The 26,942-nt window shown below is 43.5% G+C and overlaps 1 protein-coding gene across 1 annotated transcript in view; it reads right to left on the bottom strand.

The window, feature by feature from the left end:
- Positions 1-26,942, bottom strand: part of TRPC4 (transient receptor potential cation channel subfamily C member 4) — a 191,924-nt gene that overhangs the window by 81,525 nt on the left and 83,457 nt on the right. The window contains exon 3 of the mRNA XM_034758576.1: positions 178-696. Coding sequence (XP_034614467.1) covers positions 178-696 — 519 coding nt within the window. The remainder of the gene's footprint in view (positions 1-177; positions 697-26,942) is intronic.

Below are 26,942 nucleotides of genomic sequence, written 5' to 3'. Positions count from 1 at the left end.
CCAGTTTGAATAAACCGTAACAACCTCTTATGTTCTTCCAATAATAAAAAGAGGCCCCTGTAGAACAAAAAAATAAGCAGCAATCTGAAGTTGTCTCACTTAAAGGGCTGTATTCCAGGCAATTATCTATCACATTATTGCTACTAAATATGCCTAAATATTCTCCAGCACACTTACCTCTTTTTGTCGGTACTTAATTGCCAGCTTCAATCGTGCAAGATCATTACCATTCTGTTCTTCTATCAAGCTATTGTCATCTCTGTAATTGAGAATAATTTCCAATTCCCTGGAACTCCGTGTCTGATCCAGGAGGTCTTTTGCAAATTGCTTGCATTGACGCGACAGCTCTTCATATTCCGACTTAAACTCATTTTCCACCTTACTCAGTTCCTGAAGCTCCCAACTGAGTTGAAATGCTGTAAGGAAAGGATCCTCACTGGACAACGCAATCAAAGATGGACTTGCCAGAGCCTTGTAAATGTTGAGTCTGGATCGAGAATGGCGAAGGCTGTCCACATCTGAGCTTGAGACGCATTCCACACAGTTGCAGCGGACTTCATGTGGTCTAGGTACAGAAACCCCCTTCTGTACAAGAAGTTTTATGATCTCATAATTGTTCGTATGGGCAGCCAAAATAATGGGTGTAATGTCTGGTGTGAATTCTGAGAACTGCTTATCCAGCAGTATTGGTGGCACCTGTGCAAAAAAGTGAGAAAATGTATAGACTCTTATTTCAACAGCAGCAACAGTAAATTAAGCTACAGATAGTTCTTCTTGTAAAAAGTTGCACAAAACAATTTGGAATTAATATTCTATTTTGCAAATGCAGCTCCTTTTTTGATTCATAAATTGTGATCTTTTCTCAACATCTGTTTGTTATTTGTAATTGTTGAATCAATCCTTTGCGCTAACAAATTGTAGCCTATGGTTATTCTCAAACTATCGGCTACAGCTTTTCACAATATCTACTTGGGCTCCGTGATGAGTCACTTAAGAAAGATTGGTTTGTTTCTGGTCCCTGATGCGATAATATAAATTTTATAATGAGGAGGCTTGGCTCTAGAAATCACTGGGGCTTTGAGTCTCCCCGTCAGAGAGAAAAAGAGGTCCCTGCCATAGTGAGCTTGCATTTGTAAGGCCCAATCCTGAATACACTAATCATGACACCTAATAATAAGTGTAACTGAAGGAAAATGGGATGGTTTGTAGGATAGGACCCTAAGTAGGTAACATATAAAGGACAGACAATGAACAACACAAGAGAGTTTTAAAATACTCTTCCTTTTGTGTGTAGGTTTTTTGTAAACCCTTGTCTCATAACTGTTCTTTGACCCTTATTAATTTTCCTTTTATACAATTCTATAACCTATACTCCTGGGGAAATTCTGCACCACTGTGCATGCACAGAATTTATGTCCCCCATAGATTTCTTTGCTTCCTCGCAGAAAAATGACTTTCTGATGGGGATGCAAAGGGAAGCCACAAGAGTGGTCATGCGACCCTCCCCAAGCAGTATATTTTGGGTAGCTGGCAGAGAGGTAAATCATTGTGGGGCAGGGGGAGGGACTGGGGAAGACCCAGCTGGTGGCTCCTATCCTGCTGGGCTGGGGAGGACAGGACTTCCTCTTCCCCTTCATGGCATCCAGGGCCATGTCAGACCCAACCCCGGATTTCTCCCCCAGCTGTAGGAAGCTCTGCAAACTCCCCTCCCCCCGCACTTCCTGTATCCATCGCTTGTCAGCTGCAAGGGGAGGAATCACTGTAAAGGGAGCTGCTCCCACATCTGCCCAACCCCTGTGCATCCACACCCCCCCATACCCAGACCCTCCAGTTGAGCCTCACCTCCCCATCACCCCAATGAGCCACCCACACCTGGATCCCCACCCCACTGAGCCCCACTACCCCAGCATTTGGACCCCCAGACTGATCCCCCTACACCTGGACCCCCCTTCTGAGCTCTATGCCCCCACACCCAGACCCCTCCCCGCTGAGCCCCAACCACTGTCACCTGGACCCCCCCTACAGAGTCCGATTACCGTTGCACCCAGAACCCTCCATCAACCCCAGTGCATCCAAATCCCACCCGCACGCGGATCCCACATTGAGCCAGCCGCATCCAGATTGCCCCACACAGAACCCTCTCAACCCACACCAGGCCCCTCCACTTGGATTCTGCCTTGCTGAGCCTGCCTGCCCACACCTGGTGCACCTGGCACGGTGGGGCAGGGCCTTGGGGTGTTTCTGGGGCAGGCCCAAATACTTGCACTGTGTCAGAGTTGGGTGCAGCCTTACCACTGAGTCCATGTCCTGGGGTGATGGGAAGCTCCACAGTGATCTCCCAACTCTGTGAAGCCAGTGGTCTGTGCTCCCCAGTGCCATGCTGGAGCCTCCATGTTTATTTGACAAATAAAATGTGTATACTTTTAAAATATTGTGCACAGAATTTTTAATTTTTTGGTGCAGAATGTCCTCAGGAGTAAACCTAGCCTATATTCTTTTCTATCTTCCTTCTCTTTTTGGAACCCCGGCTTAACTTCTGTTTTCCCAGTCCAGCTATTAAAGTGCCAGTCAAGAAAGTGACCTTGTAACTATGACATCCTTATACTCCACATTTGTTCCTCTTTCACAACTTCTGATTCATTGTTTTTAGCACAATATAAAATGTCGCCAACTGCTACCATCCTAGTTGATCCTGAAAATGTGTCTACTTTGTACATCTTTACTAGCTATAAAGAGTCTGCAATCAGAACTTATCCAGCAGTTCTACTAAGTATGTATATATATAATGAAGAACAGCTTGCTCTTGTACAGCTTTGCAGTGCTGAGAGGAAGGGAAGTGTGAACTCAGCACATACGACTTCGAAGGCACATAGGGAGCAGCTGTTTACAGCACCAATGTGCTATTTTTACAGTCACTTTGTAACATGGTGCACAAGGAATGATTCCCCCCTCCCCCACTGCTATATAAACAACACAAAGAACATTTGGAATGATGCCTGTGATGCTTCCCAGGGGTACCCAGCATTGGGAGGCACCTCGCCACCACCTGCCTTTAACATGAGGAAGCCTTGTCTCTGCCTCCCAAACCCACTGGCCACGGGCAATACCAGCAGTCGCTACGCCTCACAGGCCCCACTGTCACTCTACAGGTTAGTGACAGGCACACTCCAACCCCCGAGCCCTCCAAGTCTCTCCCTGGAGTGTCCAGCCTCATGTCCACTGGACACTCACAGCATTCACCAATCCACTGCTTCCAAAGAAACAGTTACACTTCAGCTTACCCGTACCACCTCAGATCACTGCTCCTCTCAGCACACAGCACTTAGACATGTTTACAGTGAAATCAAGTATCAGTTTATTATCAAAGCACAGAGATTCATGTAGAAGTATTGGAAACAAATGGTTACATATAAAATAAAACCATTGCATGTCTTCTAGAGCTTAGACTTAATTAATAGGATTCTTTGCTGTCTACTACAGTATTGCTCACCCAAAATTCCTGCTGCATTTTTGCAGACAGTTTGGCTGTGACCCTTCTTTCATCAGACAAGCACATGTGTCAGTTTGCTTCCTAGGCAAAGGACTCGGTGAGTTTCTTTACACTCCAGAGCAATCCTTTGTCTTTCTTCATAAACAGGACCTCCCACTGCTATTTATTTCTTCCTGTAGATTTCCTCTCTTGTATATTTTGCAATCTCTCAATTCGAATTGGGCTAAGTATGTTGCATACAATATACAATACACAAATGGACAGACAGGGAGATAGGTGTCTGTTACCTCCTGCCTTGAAAGAACATTTCTGAGATATGTCATCTGTTGGTGACCTGCCGTAACTCCAAGACCTTAAGAATATAATTTTCAGTATAGATAAAGAAGCCCTTAAATATTATCTGTATATATATTTCACAACAATTGTGATGACCAGTGGGCTCCTGGCTCTCAATAGATACTTCATATGCTACCCTTCAGTGAACTATTATGCAGGGGATTCCTGTAAAACCCTATGTACCCTCATGCCCCCTGCCAGCTGGCACCAAGAGGTCCTTGGGTCACAGTGCCTCTTTAAAAAGGAAAAGGGATAAATAGTTGAATCAGAAAGTTCACCTGAAGTCTGGTGAATAAATAAACCATTGGAGAAGGGAAAAGATGTCTGAAGAAAGTGTAGTGACAGCAGAATGACTTCTATAAGGTGAAGAGAGCCAGTGCATAGGCATAAGAACCTAAAAATGTCCATACTTGGTGAGATCAGTGGTCCATCTAGCCCAGTATCCTGTCTTCCAACAGTGACTAGTGTCAGATGCTTCAGAGGGAATGAACAGAACAAGGCAATCATTAAGTGATCCATCCTCTGTCACCCAGTACAAGCTTCTGGCATTCAAAGGTTTAGGGACATGTGAAGCATGGGGTTGCGTCCCTGACCATCTTGGATAATAGCCATCAATGGATCTATCCTCCGTGAGCTTATCTAATTCATTTTTTAATCCACTTATACTTTTGGCCTTTACAATTTTACGTCCTTATGTTTGTCTTAAACCTGCTGCCTATTAATTTCATTAGGTGACTCTTGGTTCTGGTGTTATGTGAATGGGTAAATAACACTTTCCTGTTCACTTTCTCCACACCATTCATGATTTTAGAACCTCTATTAAATCCCACCTCAGTTATCTCTTTTCTAAGCTAAACAGTCCCAGTCTTTTTAATCTCTCCTCATACGGAAGCTGTTCCTACCGTTTTCTAATTTTAATATATCTTTTTTGAGATTGGGTAACCAGACCTTCATGCAGTATCCAAAGTATGGGTGTGCCATGACTTTGTATAGTGGCATTATGATATTTTCTGTCTTATTATCTATCCCTTTCCTAATGATTCCTAACATTTTGGGGGAGTTGTTTGTTTTTTTTTAAATTGCCACTGTACATTGAAAGGATGTTTTCAGAGAACTATCCATGACGACTCCAAGATTTCTTTCTTGAGTGGTAACATCTACTTTAGACCCTGTGATTTTATATGTAGATTATGTTTTCCAACGGGCATTACTTTGCGTTTATCAACACTGAACTTCATCAGCCATTTTGTTGCCCAGTCACCCAGTTCTGTGTGATCCGTTTGTAACTCTTCACTGTCAGCTTTGGACTTAACAATCTTGAGTGTTGTCTGCAAACTTTGCTATATCACTGTTTACCCCTTTTCCCTGATCATTTATAAGTATGTTCAACAGGATAGGTCCCAGTACAGATCTTTGGGGGACTCTACTATTCACCTGTTTCCATTTTGAAAATTGACCATTTATTCTTTTTGTTTCCTATCTTTTAATCAATTACTGAGCCATGAGAGGACCTTCCCTCTCATCTGATAAAGGCTTACTTTGCTTAAGAGTCTTTGATGAGGGACCTTGTCAAAAGGATTCTGAAAATCTAAGTACAGTATCTCAACTGGTTCACCCTTATCCACATGCTGGTTGACTCCCTCAAAAATGCTAATAGATTGGTAAGGCATGATTTCCCTTTACAAAAGTCATGTTCACTCTTCCTTAACATATTGTGTTCATCCACGTGTTTGATACTTCTGTTCTTTACTGAAGTTTCAATCATTTTGCCCAGTACTGAAGTTAGGCTTACTAGTATGTAATAGTCAGGATCACCTATGGAGCTTTTTTAAAAAAAAATTGGCATCAAATTAGCTGTCCTCCAGAGGCTGATTTAAGTGATAAGTTACATACCACAGAAAGTAGTTCTGCTATTTCATATCTGAGTTCCTTCAGAACTCTTGGGTTAATACCATCTGGTCCTGGTAATTTATTACTGTTTAATTTATCAGTTTGTTCCAAATTTCCTCTATTGACATCTCAATCTAGGACAATTCCTCAGATCTGTCACCTAAAAAGAAAGGCACAGGTGAGAGAATCTCCTTCACCTACTGTGCAGTGAAGACCAATAGAGAGAATTCATTAAACCTTGTCATCCTTGAGTGCTCCTTTAGAACCTTGATCGTCCAGGGCCCCACTGATTGTTTGGCAGGCTTTCTGCTTCTGGTGTACTTAAAAACAATTTAGTTTTTATGTCTTTTGCTAGTTCTTATCAAATTCTTTTTTTGCCTGCCTAATTATACTTTTACACTTGACTTGCCAGAATTTATGTTCTTTTCTATTTTCCTCACTAGGATTTGACTTCCAATTTTTAAAGGATGCCTTTTGCCTCCAACCACATCTTTTACTCTGCTTATTTATTATTATTATTATTATTTGGGGTATACACACAGTGTGAGCCTCCATTATGGTGTTTTTAAATGCAGCTTCCAGTCATTTCATTCTTGTGACTGTTCCTTTTAATTTCCATTTAACTAGCTTCCTCATTTTTGTTAGTTCTCCTTTTTGAAGTTCAATGCTACTTTGGTGGGTTTCTTTGATATTTTCCCCTTTACAAGGATGTTAAATTTAATTAAATTATGGTCACTATCACTGAGCAGTTCAGCTATATTCACTTCTTGGTCCAGATCCTGTGCTCCCCTTAGGATTCACTAAAGAATTGTTTATTCCAGGACTAGGTGCTCCAAGAAGCAGTCATTAATAGTGTCTAGAAATTTTATCTCTGCATGCCATCCTGAGGTGACATGTACCCAGTCAATATGGGAATAGTTGATATCTCCCATTATTATTGGGTTTTCTGCTTTTGTTGCCTTTCTAATCTCCTGGAGCATTTCACAATCACTGGTCAGGTGGTTGGAAGAGAATTCTTACTCCTATACTCTTATTATTCAAGCAACAATTTTTTATCCATAGAGATTCTATGGTACAGTTTGATGCCTTTAAGATATTTGCTATATTTGACTCTCTGTTTTCTTTCACATATAGTGGCACTCCTCCACTAGAGAGACCTATATATTTTGTACCCTGGTTTACCATGTCCCTCTGTCTATCCTCATTCCACCAAGTTTCTGTGAGGCTTACTATATCAATATTCTCATGTAAGACCAGGCATTCAAGTTCACCCATTTTAGGATTTAGACTTCTAGCATTTGTATATAAGCATTTATAAAAATTATCACTATATAGTTGTCTGCTTTCATGTGATGCAAGTAAATGGCACTTTTTTTGTTTGATTGGTTCTCTTCAGTTCCTACCAGTACTTTATCAATTTCTAGCCTCTCCTCTTTACTAGGATATAGAATATCCCCTTTAATAAACTGTCCCCTAAGGGATGTCTCTGTCTGAACTGTGTGCTCTTCTGCACCAGTTGGCTTTTCCCCAGCCCTTAATTTAAAAACTCCTTTACAACCTTCTTAATTTTACATGCCAGCAATCTGGTTCCCTTTTGAATTAGGTGGAGCCCATCCTTCTTGTATAGGATTCTCCTTTCCCCAAAAGTTCCCCAGTTCCTAATAAACTTAAATCTCTCCTCCCAATGCCATCATCTCATCCTTGCATTGAGACCCTGCAGTTCTGCCTGTTTAATTGGCCCTGCGCATGGAACTAGAAGCATTTCAGAGAATGCTACCCTGGGAGTGAGGAAACGTTAACAACAAACAGGGAAAGTGCATGAAAATAATGGGAGGAGAAGAAGAAACCAGAGAATTAGGCAGAAATTAGCAGAGAAAGGAAAAGAGTGACATTTAACTGAAAAGAAATATGACTGCGTGGTAATAAAAATGAATATTTCTTGCCCTGCCAGTGAGTACTTTTTTTTCCCCTTTAAGTGCCTGATTTTTCAGCTCTTCTTCACATAGAGCAGCTTTTTTAGGAAAACGCCTTCAATTTCTTCTGTAAGTAAGTGCTACTCAGTGTATGGGTTGCAGAATGGGCCCAAAGGCATTAATTAGCTGTATTCTGGTAATGGAAAAGTAAGTTCAGGAGGCAATACTGCTAATCTGAAATGTTTCTGTAATATGGTGTGCAAATTCAGGGTCACAGCTACACACATCCTTAGGTGAAATGCCTTCTGACCTTGACTGCTAAAATCCAGAGCATGTTGCTAGACCAGAATAAGTAGATTAGGTGCTGGGAAGATGTATTGGAAGGGGAGGAGATGGATGGGAAACACACACACAAACACAGCTGTGCAACATTGGTGAAGTGCAGCATAGAGCACATGCACACACACACACACACACACACACACACACACAGACCTGTGCAACACTGGTGAAGTGCAGCACAGAGCCTACAGCAGCCCAATGGCAGGAGTGGGTTCTGGAATGCCTGACATGGCCCTCCCACCTCCAGGGGCGAATACATGATTGTCATAGCAGCAGGTTGCCCATGCCCTGTGTCCATCAGATGTACTGGAAAACAGAGGGCCCATACAGGGCTGAACTCTGTGCTGCGGATTCAACCCTCTCAGCTCAGAGCTGAGTAGGTTCTGCTCTAGTTCCAGTAACATTTTGCTTTACTACTTTTGATTCTGAAGTACCACTTGTGAGTGTGCAAGGAGAGAGAGGGAAGAATATACCATTTGGGCACTTTAGATACAGCAAGATTGGGGTCCTTTGGGGTCAGAGTGGCTGGTCCTTGTGGCAGTATGCAAGAAAAGGAGATGGGCTCAAGGTCTCCCCATTGTTCCCATATCACAATCAGGAGCACAAGCACTGCATTAGACCGAGGCTATCCTAGCCGTAGCCTTCACAACAGATTCTTTATAGCCCAGCCCTCCTTCGCCTCATACAGTAGAGTTGGAGCAGCTTGCCAGGAGCTCAGGGTTGCCCTATGAAAGGGTAGCAGAGCTTCTCCTTTAGTGTAAACTCCCCCAGAATCCCTGGAAGAACTTTGGCCTCTGGGGACTCCTGCTCCTTCACACCTCTTCTTCACGCAGTGTCGTGTGGACTGGAGACTTAAAGCCAATATTAGTGGAAAAATAGCATCACACACTACTAAATTAATCTGTCCTGGTGTTTGGTTGTTTAATACATTAGATTTGTCCCTTTTTTTCTCTCCTCTAAGTTTCAGTTGCAGTAAGTACTTTCCTCACTAGCTCTGGAAACAGATGGAAATGCCAGCTGACTAGTGCACAGCTTGCGGCTGTCGAGGATGGTACAGTACTTTGATTTCTGAAGTCAAAGTAAGGTTGAGGAAATTGAAGTTATTTGAAGAGATTTTCTGGACCCTTATATGGCAGAACAAAGGCTTACTGTGAGTAAAGCCACTGCACTTTGACAGCATTTGCCACGACCAATCAGTTTTGCCCTGGGCATCCAAATCAGAGAATCAGAGGGGAAGAGGAGAGAGATAAAAGAGTAAAACACAAAGGTATAAAGATACAAGTCAAAACCCACAGATTTTTCAAGATATTCATATGTCTCTATGACAAGTTATTATTTTTGTAGTCTGACTCTACTAAACTAATATTTGTTTCTAGCCCTGCTCGAAACCGAGTCTCTCTTAACATGACATTAATTGCAATCTTCTCTGAAATGTTAATGTCGATGCAGCTTCAAACAGCATAGCATTACAATGATTGACTTGTATATCTGGTCCATTAGCTGTTTGTTTTTCTCATAGCTTATCAAAGTCTTTCATCTTGAAGTAATTCAGCTAAAGGCTGATGCAGACATTCTGGAATTCAGACCATCTGAATTTACCCAAATATAGAAAAGTCTATTAATCACTGCAACATTAACTCACAGAAACATTTACACTTAAATGGTAAGCCCTAAAAGACTATGGCTTTTATTACGTCGTGAGTTTAGCCCCTGAATCTCCTTCTATTATTTTAAGATTTCCCACTGACTTTTGACCAAATATATATGGAACGCCAAAGTGATTGAGTCAATGTTGTAAAGGAGAGAACAATTTATCAGGTATTAATCCTGCTTAGAGTTGACTGTTCTCATGGCACTCAGCACCGTTCACTATTACTCCAATTCCACTGCAGTTCATGAAGTTAGGCCAGATTTTCATCGGGGTTTCTGAGCGCAGGATCTGGCCTATTCAAATGTCTCATTGGAATGAGTCACACATTTGAAATCCTTGACAGAGTTCTCCGAAAAGATATGCAAGGCTTCTTTAAGTCCTGCGAGGATGGAAAGCTAGCAAGTCTTATTGTAACGGTGACTCTCACAGGCTCAGAAGCAGCACGGCTATTAGACATATCCTAGAGTTAAGAAGGCTTTCTAGTGTGCAGCTGTTTACATTTGCCCCAAGTCACATGATTTTTGTTTTCTTGTTACATTTTCCTGAAGTTTTTGCAACTCAAGATTATTCATATGGATGAGCAGACAAGCTTGGGGAGTCCAAGAACTCTGTGTGTGCGTGTGGGTATGGGTGTGTAAGCATGAAAGAGAGAAAAGCAGAACTAAAAGCAAATTTCAGTGCTCAGTCTCTTCCATTCCCCATCCCCTGTTTGCACATTGTCTTTGTAGAATATAAGCAGGCTGTGGCAGGGATCTTGTTCTAATTCATCTATAAGTACCTAGTGCAATAATAAAAAGAAGAATTCGTAAGTCGTGTGTACAGTAACTCCTCGCTTAACGTTGTAGTTATGTTCCTCAAAAATGCAACTTTAAGCAAAACGATGTTAAGGAAATCCAATTTCCTCATAAGAATTAATATAACTGGGGGGGGTTAGGTTCCAGGGAAACTTTTTTCACCAGACAAAAAACTATATTATAACACAGTACAAGTTTTAAACAAACAGTTTAATACTGTACACAGAGATAATGATTGTGAAGCTTGGTTGAGGTGGTGAAATTAGAGGGTTGGAAGAGGGTAGGATATTTCCCAGGGAATGCCCTACTGCTAAATGATGAACTAGCACTTGGCTGAGCCCTCAAGGGTTAACACATGGTTGTTAATGTAGCCTCACACTCTACAAGGCAGAACGAATTGAGGGAGGGGAGGCAGCATGGCAGACAGAGACAGAGACACACACCCCATGTGAGAGAGAAAGATGTGCATTGCCCCTTTAAGTACACTGACCCCACTCTAAGTACATTGCCTTTAAAAAGATCAGGAAGTTGGGACAACAGCTGCGGCCAGCTCTCTCCGTCCTGAGCCCTGTTGTGTCCCCACCCTGCTCTATGTGGAGAAGGGGTAAGCGGGGACCAGGATCGGGGGAAGGGGGACACCCTGACATTAGTCCCTGTCTTCCCCCCCATGCACAGCAAGCAGGAGAGGCAGCTCTAAGGCAGAGGGCAGGAGCAGCACATGGCAATGGGGAGTGGGACAGCTGAACTGCTGGCAATTGATAGCCTGCTGGGTGGCTGCCGCACAGGGAACTTAGGGGAACGGGGAGCTGATGTGGGGGCTGCCGGTCCACCCTGGTTCCAAGCCCCCACCAGCCAGCTGCAACGGGCTGCTCTTCCTGCAAGCAGTGGACAAAGCAGGCGGCTGCCAAACAATGTTATAAGGGAGCAATGCACAACTTTAAACAATCATGTTCCCTAATTGATCAGCAATGTAACAATGAAACAACGTTAACTGGGACCACTTTAAGTGAGGAGTTACTGTACTATGATCTCATCTGCCTGCTAACATTTTTGAAATCCATCTAAATCTCTGTTGTGATGACTGCTTCAAACTCACTGAGTTTCAAACCATTCCTGGGGTAAGAGTGGGGCATTCTTGAGCACTCCTGACCCGGGGAAAGCGTAGAGTGCATAAGATATTTAAACAGGGAAGCTGACCAGAGCCTTGTAAAGAAAGCACCCGATCCGCTCTGTGTTTGTGCAGCTCTTAGCAAATTGGGATCCTGGTCCATGGCTTGGCTTATTAGGCACTATGATAATACTAATATTAATAATAAAAATAGATCAAATATTTTTTTCTGCTCCTTGCAATGTGATATTATGGAAAGGGGACTTACTCCTGAATGCCCATAAGATATTCAAGACGTCTACACTTGGAGCTAGGGCTGTGATTCCCCTGCTTGAGTACACATATTCACACTAGCTCTCATGGAGCTAGCACAAGTATAAATAGCAATGTAGCTGCGATGGCAGGAGAAGCGGTAGCGAAGGCACAGCTGAGCTGTGATGAGAACATACCCACTGGCTTGTACTTGTGGGCAGGTTTGTATTTGTGTAAGCGGGGGAACGGTCCCGCTATTGTGGGGAAATTTCCTGGCTTATACACTATCCCGGTGAAATGGGCTAGTGAAAGGATCTGAGTTCTCGCTCCGACTTCCTTTACCCAGAGGCCTGCCTGACCTCAAGAGTTCCCCTTCCACTCTCCCGTGTGGCAGAGTCCTCGTAACCCCAACAAGGCTGGGCCCAGGATTCCTGAGGGGCTCAATCCCCAACCTTGTTGTGGTCACTTAGGGCAGGGGCTAGCGTGTCCCCACTCCGGGGTGCTCTCTCTGGCTGGACGCTTCCCTGACCCGCTGATCATTACATACAGTTCAAAGCAAATATAATTTATTAAACAGCAATCAATTAAAACAAATAAGGAAAAAATAGGAAAGGTTAAAGGAAAACACATCACCCTGCTCTGTGGCACGGGACATCACAACCAGCGTCTCTGGAATGTAAGGGAAGTTCAGTCTATTCCTCACAAGTCCCAGGCCCCTTCTCAAGCCCTGGCTGTGCTGCAGGGATGCTGCAGGTTGGACACTTGCTCTGGCAGTGGCCACACGCTCTCGGGCTCTAGGTGGCAGGACCCTTCTTCCCAGCGTCGCCCCCACCTCATCGGGTTAAGATCCCCCTTCAAGTCTGTCCTGCAAGGCCTCTTGGCTGAGGATGTCTCCCTGCGCTGAGCCCACTGCCCAGGGACCCCCTCGCTCTCCCCAGCTGCTCACCGCACCTGGCTCCGGACTGCTCCAGCCCCAGGTCCAGCTCCACCACACTGCCTCAGCACGGCTGCTGCTGCTGCTCTGCCTCCAGCTCCCTGAGCTGCTTCTGTGACTCTGCTCCCAGCACTGACCTGCTTCCTGGGCTGCTTTTCTGGCCCCTCAGGCTGGTGTAGCTCTGCTCCCCAGCTCAGCTGGGGCCCCTGCTCGCTCCTTAGCTTGGCCCCACTCTGTCTGACCCAGGCAATTCCAGCTCACACAGAGGACAGGACCCCCTGGCCTCCCGACTCTCTGATTAGCCTGCCCGCCCTGTCAATCAGGCTGACCTGGTGCATTGGCCTCTCCCCATTGTTCCCGGGGAGTGTAAGTCTCAGGATCCTGATTTCCCACCAACCCGTCCCCTTTCCTTTGGTACTGGGAGCAGGGCCGGTGCAACCATTTAGGCAAACTAGGTGGCCGCCTAGGATGCCTAGTTGTTGGGGGCACCTAAAAGCCCACTCAGGCGAGGAGGTGGAGTGGAGATGAGCTGGGGCGGGGGGGAGGGGCACGGGGAGGGCTGCCCGCAGTAACGGGGGGGGGCACAGGGGAACCGCTCCCTGCCCCAGATCACCTCCACTCTGCCTCCTCCGCTGAGCACATAGCCCCCGCTCTAAGTCTCCTCCAATCGGCGCCGCAAGCCTGCAAGTGGAGGAGAATTAGAATGGCACCGGCGGGCTCAGCGGAGGAGGTGGACCCAAGGTGAGCTGGGGCAGGCTCCCCGGGCGGGGTTAGCTTCCGCGAGGGGGGGGGGCTCCCCAGGCGGGGTTAGCTGCCACAGTGGGGGTCTCCCTAGGTGGGGTTAACTGCCACGGGGGGGGGGGGCTCCCCGGGCAGGGTTAGCTGCCGTGGGGGTGGGGGGACTCCCCGGGTGGGATTAGCTGCCGTGGAGGGGCGGTCTCCCTGGGCGGGGATAGCTGCAGAGGAGGGGGTAGCTGCTGTGGGGGGGGGGGCTCCCCGGGCAGGGGGGGTGGCGGGCTCCCCGGGTGGGAGGCTAGGTTAGCTGTTGCGGGTTGGGGGGCGCAAGTTGGAAGTTTCGCCTAGGGCACGAAACTTCCTTGCACCGGCCCTGACTGGGAGCTAGCCAACCAAAACACCCTGCTGAGTTTTAGTAAGGGGTCCCCTTATACTTGGCATGGCTCAGCCATGCCCCTGCTGCCATTGCCTGCGCTGCTACAGTTATTCTGCTCTTTATACTCCCACTAGCTCAAGGCAAGCTACCATGAGTATATACATGCAAGCAGGAGAATCCCCTAGCTCATAGTGTAGATGTAATCCTAGAGAATCAGGAAATGAGCTGAGAAGAGGTAACTGGGACTCAGAAAAAAGGAGATAGATCCTAGGCACTAATATCTATCCATCCATTCATCCATCCAGGCACTTATATGGTTCACCCACACCTCCTACTTACCTTAATTTTAGGTGTGGCTATTCAGAACCTATGAAAATGAGCCCACTTCTTTGAGTGCCTAAATATTGGGTACCTATCTCTAAGTTTCAATGTTTTTGTTTTGTTTTGTTTTGAACTATTTGTTTTAAAGGAAAAGAAAGATGAGCTGTAACAGCAGCAAATAAATAAGGACAAAAATACAAAGGTAAATACAATACAAAGCCAGATTCATTACCTCAGACAATAAAATTGTACATTTGTTGGCTGCTATATATTGTCAGAAAATGCACAGAAAAAGAACCAAAGCAAAAAGAAAAGAGAAACAAAGTATAAGAAATGAAGAAAGATAATAAGCAGAATGTAGTGCATCAGACAGAAAAAGTACCAGGCTAGCCTGGGAAACTGTCACTATGCAGCAGTGACATCCGTCTATAACAGGGGTCGGCAACCTTTCCGAAGTGGTGTGCCGAGGCTTCATTTATTCACTCTAAGTTAAGGTTTCGCGTGCCGGTAATACATTTTAACGTTTTTAGAAGGTCTCTTTCTATAAGTCTATAATATATAACTAAACTATTGTTGTATGGAAAGTAAATAAGGTTTTTAAAATGTTTAAGAAGCTTCATTTAAAATTAAATTAAAATGCAGAGCCCCCCGGACCGGTGGCCAGGACCCGGGCAGTGTGAGTGCCACTGAAAATCAGCTCGCATGCTGCCTTCGGCACGCCTGCCATAGGTTGCCTACCCCTGGTCTATAAAAAGCTCCAGTGCTGCTTCGCTAGGCCAACCAATAGAATTCCTTGTACATCTCACCATTCTATAGTGACCTGTCAATCCAACAATTCTAAAACTAAAGACCAAGGCCCCAGTCCATGCAGAGCTCCACCAGGAGCTCCATGTGGGCAGCAGGGTGCTCCTACACAGATTTAGTTGCAAGTTCAGGGCATTGAATTTGTGGAGTTCTTCCCTTCTTTTTTATGCTTGTTTTAAAATTTTGGCCAAAGTACTTAATTCATTATTATTAAGTACTTGGGTCTGCTTAGAACTGAACTAAGAGCCACCAAAGACATTTCATATATAGCAAGCCACTGAAAAGCTCTCAGCTGGGTTATAGTTTCCAAGATAATACGAAGAGCATACATCCATCCTCTTATCACATGCATATTAGAATTGGTTGAAAATAATTCAGTGGAACAGCTTTCTGTTAAAAAATACAGATTTGTCAAAATCTAAATGTATTGTGGGAACACACCAATTTCAATTACATTTTTGATGAGAAAAAGTTAAAAGGTGTTATTTTGACAATGTCAGTATTGAGTCTATGCAAGCAATCAAACTGACAATGCTGAAATGTTTTGATTCATTTTGTTTTGACTTTTATAGTCAATATCAAATGCAATTATATATATATATAATATTAAATGTAATATCATTACTATTTTAATATAATAACGTAAAAATGAAATGAATTAAAATGATAAAGTCAATAAGAAAAGTTTCAATGCTATTGAAAATAAGCATTTTTATAGTTCCAACCTTTTTAAAAAAAATCATTTCTCAGGAAATGTTGGCTTTTTGTTCTCATTTGCAATGTCAGAATTTCCCACAGAACGGAAAGTCCAGTTCCTGATCAGCTCTAATGAATATCATATATGATGATGACTATAAACTAGTGTCTGATTAAAAGAAACTAGTTAAAATAGGCATAACTATGTAAAAATGTGACATCATAACTCTATTACAAGCATTTTTAGCTTTTGTTTTTCATGGGAAATAGGTTAAATAAAAGCCATCCAACATTTTGTCAACCTCTGCCTTCCTTACCGTGGCTTCCAAGACCTCACTGAAAAGTGTTCTACCCCATTAATAACTCTCTGATTCAGTTTCCTAAATCTAAAATTAGGATAGAAGAAAAGCACACACTTGTTGTGCAAAAGGAACAAAACAAAGTCCTAGTAACATATCTAGTAACATAATATTTTTGTAAAAAAAAAAAAAAAATCACCACCACCCTCACTCTAAGGATTTGTAAGTAGAGTGACAATGGCTGAGACTAAAGTCTGCAGTGACTCACAGATGTGCACTCACATTTTAGAGACATGCTCTGATTTTTTAGGATTATGTCCATTGAATATTAAGCAACTACCTAATGTGACTGATGCTGCCTGCATAGACCCAGCGCTTCAATTTCCAACGCAAAAGGTGTCTTTTCAAAAATTATTTTGGCTACAGCTTTGATTGACATTGGCTAGGTGAAGTCTGTATTTTCTTCTCTTTAGGGTCTAATTACAACTAACACAGATAATAAAAATGTATCCGTACATTTAAAAGCTAAATGATGCATTTAGAAATATATCATTTAAAATTGTATTCATTCCTAAATAAAATCCACTAGCTATAAACCCTAACAGTCTGATACCCATACACACTCACTCTTGTGTTAAATCACAGCATGGAAAATATTGCAAAATAAACTAACCCACATTAGTTTAAAATAAATGACTCTCCAAGATGCGTGCTTATCATCTCCTAAATCTAACTAGAAAACATATTTTAAGAGATTAAACTCTCTATGTGGCAGCAACGATGCCTTTAACCTATCACAATCCCAGGATCTTCAGTGTGGATTTGAATGGGCTACAAGAGTACAGATAGAAGCACTCCTTTGTAAGTGCCCTAATCCTTTGCACAAAGAAATAGTGGGGTGATGTCAGTCTGAGGGCAAATCTTGATAGCAGGCTATGACAGGGGCACTTAGAGAAGCTGCAAGGTCCAATAGATAGGGCACTGGACAGGGACTCAGAAGATTTAAGCTCTAGTCCTGAGTTTGCTGCTGGGTCACCTCAGTCAAGTCTATTGACCTCTATATGCTTCTGTTTACCATGTCTATTTCAACTGTAAGTTCCTCCAGCTGCTACTGTAATATAAATAACAATAATAAGCTGTGGATAGCCTTCCTCCAGATAAAGACTGGTTTTGCATGTCTGTTTACTTTCTTCAAAATACTGATTCAGCTCTGCTGGGATACCAGTAGTATTAATTATACCTTCTTTTTTTTTTTTTTGTCTTTGGTCACATTTAACCCCCCCCCCTTGCATTTTGATTCCATTCAACTGAGTTTAACTCTCCCCTGCTATTTTTAGTTCCAGTCTGTCTATCTGTGCTGGGAAGTGCCCTCCCAGCTGCTGTGTAGATTTATCTTGAGTAAGAGCTTGCAGACTTTAAGTGACGTATTTCCGTCAAGGGTAAGAGTATGGAATTCTTGTTTTGTTTTGTTTTTCTGAGGAGAGGGAGTATGGCATATGAGGACTGGGAATGTGTGTGAAATGATGGAATTTGGGGAGGGAAGAGTAGAGACCAGATGATTTTTTTTTTTTTTTGGAGGGGGCAGGAAAGATTATGGAACTGATAGATTTGGGCTGGGGAAGCATAGGAGTCTTTTACCCCGTGAAAGACAAATGTGATGCTGACTGAGGCAGAACATTTTTGAGGGGTCAAGAGTTTCCTGCATAAAAATCATTTTCGCCTCCCCAAATGCATGGGGACTATTTTTCTTCCCTTCCTCCCACAACATGTAGCGGGAGAAACAGAAGGCCATATATTTGTGTCAGTTTAGATTTTTCTAATGTGTGTGTGATTAGTGACAAAAGAAGCCCTCAGCATTTTATCCCTCTTCCTCCTCCCTTGGGTCTGTAAACTGCTCCAAAACATAGCCTATAGGTAAACATGCTCATTTTCAATGATTTGTCAACTTTACTGGTAGGCAGACATATCCTTCCTTCAGTTACTGTCAATGACTTTAGCGGCCTAGAAGCAGACACTCCAAAAGTGGCAGCTAAAATACTCTAAAATTATTGAGAATTGCTTCTGATTAAATCCACGTGCCCCCACATTGTACCTCTTTGTAACTAGTCAATAACCAGTATCACAGGGCATTGCCCAAGTGCACGTAATGACTAACGACAAGCATGGATGTGTGTTTTTCTCACTCAGCAGTGGTGAAAAAGAAACCCAAAGTGAAAATGTTTTGAAAAAATACATCAGCCCATGATTACACTGAAAAAAAATATGATAGTGTTAAGGAAAAACTATTAAAGGAAAACTAGAATTCTCGCTGTCACATCATATCACTGATCAATCAAACCGTGATTGATGTTAGCATATTAGGAGAAAGAAAAATCAAACTGCCTGAATGTTCAAAGGAGAACTGGTCTGAAGATTTTCAATGAAATGATTTTGAAATATTCTCTTTTGTGAAAGCTGAATCATTTTGTGGAAATATATTGATTCTGATAAAGCTTTCTTCCAGAAAACATCCGAGGTCCAAGGTTCTCTGGTCACTTGTGATGAGAGAGAGCAGAACTGAAAAAAGCTTTTAGAGTGGAAAATGGATGTTTTAACACAATTGATTCCATTTTGCAAAAACATTCAAAGGCTTTTGTTTTTGCTCTAACGAGGAATAAAAACAAAATTTGAAACCTCAAAAGTGCTTGTGAAATGGAATTGTCCTCTGGTTGGTTCTAGTTCAAAGCTTTAAAAAAAAAAAATAATTACCATGACCGTTCAACACTCACCTTTCTCTCTGTATTATAGCACTTTCTTTTTACAGTACCAGCTGGGACCAGCAAGTGTGCAAAAATAATAAATAATGAAAAAAGTTAACTAAACCTTTTGAAACTTTGAAAAAAGTTGTACATTTTTGGTGGAGGGTTGGCTCAGTTGTCTATAAAAAGGACTATATATGAACTAAGTATTACACATATTTGCATAAAGTTATCGAACTAGTGCACCGAACCCTAATAAAATAAGGAGTAGATCCTTAGCTAGTGTAAATCAGCATCAGTGATGTCACTTACTGAGAATCTGACCCTAAGATTTCTGTAAGCCTTAACTGTGGCCATATTCTCCTCATCTTGCCAATAACAAAGAGGCTCGTCATTTTGTTTGGCGTTAGATGCTCCTATACTCCCTTTTCCTTAGCATCTAGTCCAATTTAGGAGCAGAGGATTTAGCATAATAGATAAGGCCATGGGTCCATCTCATTTGGCATACTACCTTCATGAGTGGTGAATACCTGCCAATGTCACTATGAAGCCAAAACACTGGCAGCAATACAAGAGGAACTGGGGAAAGTAATGAAAATTCATTCATCCTATGGGAGCAGAAACAAACGTTTTCCTTTGTAGTGATCCCACATTTCTCTGCAAAGCCACCAACCCCACTACTGGTGCACAAAAACATCTACATTGTTAAAGCTTCTTGCCAAGAGGTTAGTGCACTTTTGAACAATTCTACTGCAAACATAAAAAGAAAATCTTCGGAAAAACCACTCCTGGAAAGCTAGCCACAAGCCCAGCTTTCCATCTAGCGGACAAGTAATCATCTCCATCTTCACAGCGTATCTCTCCCTAGCAGCCAAATGTACACTTCAACTAATCAAATGATTACATGAAAAGATGGAACATGTGAGTTGACTGCTTTGTGTCCTCTCTTAACAAACCAGACTAACCCCTAGCCTCTCACATCCATTTCTGCCTATCAGTATTCTCAACCTGTCAGAAAATTCTGATTAATCAGATACCACTGGGGAAAATCCTCTGCTACCACTCAGGCAGCTTAGTAGGGGGGAAAATGAACTCTAATGCCCGCACATTCCACATCAAGATAGTTCTCTTCACACTCTATAAAATGGCACCACATTGCTTCCTCCACCCTCATTACCATATGGACTACAATTAAGCAGCATACTTGATATCTACTGTGCGGAACTCAGTTTATGAGCTTCTGTGGGAGACATTTTCAAAACAAATACCACAGCTGGTGCCTAATGGATAGAGTGCAATTTATGAGCTTCTGGGGGTGGCATTTTCAAAAGACTGCATGAACAGATTGCACTGTTTACTATATGTACAATTTATCATATCATACTTGCTTACAGCCCTCTCTCTCTTCCTGCCTCTGCCTCACACCAGTAATTCCCTATTCATTCATTTAGGGCATACTTTGAATTAATTTCTTAACAAGGACATTCCAAAAGAGGCAGCTTCATGGCCAAGTATTGGCTAAGTAGAAATCCACTTGCTCCAGTGCATAAACCAATTGCCAGAAGACGTAGAAGAAATACTTGCTCCCCAGTTCCTTAGTGAATCTCAGCACAATCCTAGGGCTTTCCTGCTTTCCTCTGAATCATCCAGAACTGGGCAAGATTGGAAATAGCTTGCAGGAAAGCAATAGTTAAACATGGCAACCCCTACAATATATTCTTATGTTCCTTTTCAGACAGTGGTTATGAAGAAAAAATGTTACAAAGACACGCTGTAACGGACTAGGTCTAAGTCAATCACATTGCAAGGTTGTTGTACAGTTACTGAAGCTAACTACAGTATTTTCCAAATCAAGCAATTTCGTACACTCAGGTTCTGGGTGTCTGGTTTGCATAATCGCTATACAGTTATTTCCCAGTAGTTGTATACTTATACTCTGATTGGCTATTTATGGCTGTCAGAATTCATGGATCTGCATAAACACAATGTGTGGTTATTTCTCGATAACTCTATGATGAATATGCAAACCTCTTCTTTGACTGGTGGCAACAATTCCACTGCTATCATTGTTTACTCAGAATGATCAAGTGATTGCATTTCCCCCCTTCAGACTTAAGCCTGCTGTTCATCCTTACCCACCTCATCTTGCTTTCTCTCCTTCACTCATGTCCTGCCTAATATCTGCACTGCAAACCCTGCAGGGAAGCCTCCTTGCTTAATTGTACGTTCTGTGATACCTCTAGTGCAGACATTTGGACATGGTAAAACCATCATGATAAATAATTGCAATATTATCGCCTCAATATTGCAGATATCCTCTTCCCATGAAAAAGCTGAACATTTACCAACTAAGGTGTTGATCCTGCAAGGAATTCCTTGTGGACAGACCTCTTTGCAGGACTGGGGAGTAAATATGGCTATAGATAGGTATGTATGTATGTTATATTATAAGCAAGGCTGGGAGCATCAACTAGTATTAAGGTTACCCGATACTTTCCATTATAGCATGTTTTCAGTTGCTTATATCTTTGTCAAATTTTAATTGTTTGGGCTGAAATTTTCCAAGTTAAAAGTCTGCCTCAGGCTGGAATTTTTGCGGAAACTTTCAGCTCAAACAGTTCAGCCATTTCTAAGGATGAAGCTAATGAAAAATACATTGTTTTAGCCCATGTTAAAAAAATTTTAGTGACCTTTTCTTTAAGACACTTTAGCACCTCCATGCTTTGAGCATTGATTTGGGCATTTCAGTATTGGGACTTGACATTTCACAGCATTTGACCTTTTTTGTCAGGCATGTGCTTTTTGCTATCTCTGTGAAAATCTGCCCAAATTTGATTAAGTTATAGGTAAGACTACATTTTAGTCACGGGTGTTTTTGGTAAAAGTCATGCACAGGTCATGAGCAGAAACAAAAATTCATGGCCCGTGACCAGTCCATGACTTTTACTATATACCCCTAACTAAAACTTGGCCAGGGGGCCACGGGTGCTTCCAGGGCAGCAGTCCAGGAGCACCATGGGTGCTGGGGGAGGTAGCCCCGGACCCCACTGGTGCTGCGGGTGGCTGGGTTGCGGTGCGTGGCCCAGGACCCCCACTGGTGCTTGGGGGGGGGCGGGGCTGGCAGGGACCCCCTACCCGGCTCCGCATGTCCCAGCAGCTCCTACGCAGCAGAGGGACAAGGAGGGTCCATGTGCTGCTCGCACCACAAGCGCGGGCTGTGCAGTTCCCATTGGCCAGGAACTGCAGCCCATGGGAGCTGTGGGGGTGGGGCCTGTGGGCACAGGCAGCGCGCAGTGTCCCCTGGCCCCTCCACCTAGGAGCTGAAGAGCCATGCCAGTGGGACCCGGGGAGCTCCCCACCCTGAGGTAAGCGCCCCCTCGCACCCTCCAACCCTGCCCCGAGCCCCCACCCACACACCCAAACTGCTGCTCTGGCCCAGGGGCTGCCCTGAGCCAGCACTGGCCACTGCAGAAGTCATGAAGGCAGGAGCAGCTCTAGGCACCAGCTAAACAAGCAGGTGCTTGGGGCGGCAAAATATATGGGGCAACATAATGCTGAGGCCCCAGCTCAAACCTGAGGCAGTGTCCTGAGCTGGATCCTGACCGCCCTGGGGGGGGCAGTAAACAGCTTGTTGTTCTGCCGCCGGGGTGCGGCAGGGCAGGGAGCCGGCTAAGTGGGGAGCGTGTCCCTGCCACTCTCCCACGGGCAGCGGCCACTCCCCCTCCCCAGGCGGGAGCCGGTAGCACGGCCCTGCCCCGGCTGCAGAGGACGGGCCGCTTCTCCTTGGCTTGTGCCCGCTGCTGCAAGCCAAGGAGGAGCGGCCTGACCTCTGCAGCTGGGCAGGGCTGCGCTACCGACTCCCGCCTGGGGGATGGGATGGCTGCTGTCTGCGGGAGAGTGGCGGGGACAAGCCGAGGAGGAGCAGCCTGTCCTCTGCAGCCGGGGCAGGGCCACGCTACCGGCTCCCTCCCGAGGTGGGGGGATGGCCGCTGACTGTGGGAGAGCGGCGGGAGCTGCTAGCGCAGCCCTGCCCCAGCTGCAGAGGACGGGCCACTCCTTCTCAGCTTGTCCCCAGCGCTCTCCCATAGTCAGCGGCCACCCCTCAGGCAGGAGCCGGTAGGGCAGCCCTGCCCCGGCTGCAAAGGACGGACGGAACATGGTGCCCGGGCGAGCCACTCCTCCTCGACTTGCCCTCGCCTCTGCCTCCTCCTCCTCTTCCCCTCCGCACCACCTCCTGCCAGGGGAGCGGAGCAGAATGGCAGCCCGGGCTGAGCCGAACTCGTGCCGGGGCCAAGGCGAAGACCGAGGATGAGCGGGGCTGGAATCCAGCAGCAGCCCCAACCCCCTGCCGCAAGAGCTGCGGCAATGGGAGATGAATCCACCTCGGGCCAGATCCACAGTAAGGTTAGAGTCGGGCCAGGCGGGAGGGTCCCCAGGACCCCTCGGGAGCTTCTGCCTGCTGGAGCCCCAGAGGCTGCCACCTCCCTCCCCAGCCCCGCACAGTGTGCCGGTGCCTGGAGTCTCCTTCTTCCTCCCCCCTTGCAGGGGGCAAGCGACCTGTCTGGCAAGAGAGGGGCAGCATCTGTCTGGCAAGCTCAGCACCTCTTCCTTGGCTCCTCCAGCCCCAGAGCTCTCTCCATTGCATGCCCCTCGGGCTCCCAGCTGGGCGGCCTCAGTGCTGGGAAAACGCCACCAGGGCTGGATCCAGTGTGTATCTGAGCTCGTGAGGAGCTCTCTTGCCCCAGTGACTAGCGCCTTACCTATGGCAAGTACAGTAGTGCAATAGGAGCATGACGTGAAAAATATCGTGTCACGTTGTGACACGGTCACTCAAATAATGATTACGTGTGTGTACTGTGCTGCTCTATTGGCGCCCTTCGTGCTAATTTCCGTTTCGCGTCGGTGCCAGTGGTTATAGGGCTAAAATGCCAGGCCAAAAATGAAAATGACTTTCCGGTGCTGCCTACCAGCAACAAAGAGAGAAACGGCAAAAAGAATTAGAAAAATTAGAAAAAAACTATTTTAAAAATATCAACAATCAAGGAGAAAGCTCTAAGGAATGCATTGAAGGTGATTATTCATCAACTGATGAAGCCCAATTGAACCAAAGATTACCTTTATCAACTGATAAAGATGAACAACAATCTGACCAAAGATTATCTTCGCTAGCTGATAAAGATGAACAATCACAATCCATCCAAAGATTTGCTACTTCAGCAGAAGAGCCCAGAAATGAATAACTGTTATCCAAATCTAAAACTGAAGAACAATTATTGGAAGGTGGAGAGACTGACATAGGATCGGATACAAGTACATGGCCAACAATAATTACTGATGCAATGCGAATGATTATTGTGAAAAAAGGTCCGTCAAAACTAGATCCTACATTTGAATATCCATTTAATGAGTCGAATCATCGATTTATGCCATCCAGTATGAAGAAAAAAAATGAAAAATGGGGAACAAATTAATAGATCGTGGTTAGTGTATTCACAGACCAAAGATGTATTTTTTTGTTTTTGCTGTAAACTGTTCTGTAACTTGGACATTCTTCTGGCAACTGCAGGTTTTAATGACTGACAAAATTTGCATCAGCATTTGAAAGAACATGAAACATCAAAAAATCATTTACGCTTATTGACAAATTGGATTGAGCTGTCAAACAGATTACGTTCCGGTACAACAATCAATGCAGTACAGCAATGTCAACTAAATTCAGAAATTCTACATTGGCAAGCGGTGTTGGAATGTTTACTGGCAATCATTAATTTCCTAGCCGAACAGTGCCTCGGATTCCGTGGATCCTCGGATATTTTATATGAGAATAACAATGGAAATTTCTTAAAATTGGTTGAGTTATTGGCAAAATTTGATAATGTTATGGCTGAGCATGTACGAAGAGTGAAAGATGGAGAGATCACACCCATTATTTGGGTAAAAATACACAAAATGAGATAATAGAATTAATTTCTAATGGAGTGCGTAATGAAATTTTATTGAATTTGAAACATGCCAAATATTACTCAATTATAGTTGATCATACTCAAGATCTGAGTAGAACCGAGCAAATGTCAATATTTTTACGATTTCTGAAAATTGATGAAAATGCAGAAGTGAAAATTTGTGAACACTTTCTAGAATTTATATCAGTGAACGAAACTACTGGGAAAGCCGTCACAGATGTTATTCTACAGAGATTGGAACACTGGGGAATACCTTTAGAGAATATCCATGGTCAAGGGTACAATAATGGCTCAAACATGCAAAGACGACATGCAGGTGTACAGCAAAGAATATTGAATTTAAACAATTGAGCTTTTTTCATTCCTTGCCATGCGCATTCGCTCAATCTGGTTGTCAGTGATGCCGCCAAATCATCTAAAGATGCCGTTTCATATTTTACCACAGTGCAAGCAATTTACAACTTTTTTAGTGCTTCCACACACCGTTGGGCAATCTTGAAGAAGCATCTTGAACAAAAACTCATACTTAAACCTTTAAGTCAAACTAGATGGGAAAGCAGGATAGATGCTATTAGACTACTCCAATAGTCATCAGGAGAGATTTACGATGCACTATTTGAAATAAGCTAGGACTTGTCGTATGATCCTTCATTTCGACATGAAGCTGAAACATTGGCTCAGAAAATTATGCAGTTTCAATTTTCATGCTGCACGGTTATTTGGCATAATATTTGAAATCAAATTAATTTGACCAGCAAAGTTATGCAGAACATAACCATAGACATATCTGAGGCAAAGACGATTTTGAATAAAACGGTGGAATATTTAAAAAAATACCATTCAGATGAAGGTTTTGAAGAAACTGTCAAAGAAGCAACAACAATAGCAGAGGATCTTGATTTTGAACCGACATTTGCACCTCAACAATTCATTCGTCTTCGGGAAAAAACAAGACAGTTTTGTTATGAGGCTCATGATGATCCTACTCTCGATCCAAACGAAAGGTTTAAAGTTGAATGTTTCTATTGTATTTTGGATGTAGCTATAACTTCTATTGAAGAAAGATTTTGTCAGTTGCATGGTCATTGTGAAACTTTTGAATTTTTATATGATATTGGAAATATTAAAAATCAGTTTTCCAAAGAAGACCTCATAAAGCACTGCCAAGACCTACATTTAGCGCTCAGTACTGATAACGCTGCTGACATTGATGCAGTAGAATTGTATGATGAATAGCTTTATCTGAGCTAATAAGTCCTAAAACTTCTCCTCTAAAAGTATTAGAATTTATAGCAAGAAATGATTTTTTCACTCCAAACACTGCTATAGCATTACACATTCTTTTAACATTACCAGTATCAGTGGCTTCTGGTGAGCGCAGTTTCTCAAAACTGAAATTACTAAAAAATTATTTGGGGTCCACCATGTCTCAAAATCGTTTTTCAGGACTCGCATTAATTTCAATTGAAAGTACTATTGCAAAAAATTTAGATTTCACTGACTTATTAAAAGACTATGCAAGTATAAAAAACAGAAAAATTCAGTTCATATAAATTCTTTTAATTTATAAGAAACTGGAAGACACTAACGTTTTTCTTTACAGTGTATAGCTGAACTCAAATTGTTTGTAATTGTGTTTTTTGTTAAAATTAAATGTTAAAATTACACTAGTAGGAAATTGTTTTATTTCACTAACTACAAATTCTCTGCTTTCATTTTTTTTTAAATTTTAAACAGTCAAAACAAACCTGCAAAGTGCAAGCATGTGTAAAAGCCAAAAAAAAAAAGCATGCGGGGGGAGGACGGGCAGCCACAATTTTTTTTTGCTTGGGGCAGCAAAAAACCTAGAGCCGGCCCTGCATGATGGTCACAGAAAGTCATGGAATCCGTGACTTTCTGTGACCTCCATGACAGACTCGCAGCCTTAGTTATAGGCCTTTGAAATTTTGTAGTTAGCACATGCTCAGTGGAGCCTTGCTACATTCCCCAAAGATTCTATCCAGACTAAGCATGCTCCAGCCAAGGGCTGAACAGGATTTTTCCTGCAATTGCAGCTCTGGCTTCTGTGAGCCATATCATGGCTAGGCACCAGAACTGAAAGCAGGAAGCCTATCTGCTGGTACCCAGGTGACAATGTCATTCTACACTCCGGGTCAGAGAAACATTTAAATATACTCTTCATGTAACGTGTATCCACTTGATACATATTTTTATGATATACCCTCTGGAATTCCAATAGAATAACTTAACAAATTAATTTCTCTGCGGTACCAGTGGAAGAGTTACCACACTGATTTGTC

The sequence above is a fragment of the Trachemys scripta genome, chromosome 1 (assembly GCF_013100865.1).
Source record: "Trachemys scripta elegans isolate TJP31775 chromosome 1, CAS_Tse_1.0, whole genome shotgun sequence".
NCBI lineage: Eukaryota > Metazoa > Chordata > Testudines > Emydidae > Trachemys > Trachemys scripta.
The sequence above is the reverse complement of the archived record's forward strand: the minus strand, read 5'-3'. Positions and strand labels throughout refer to the sequence as shown.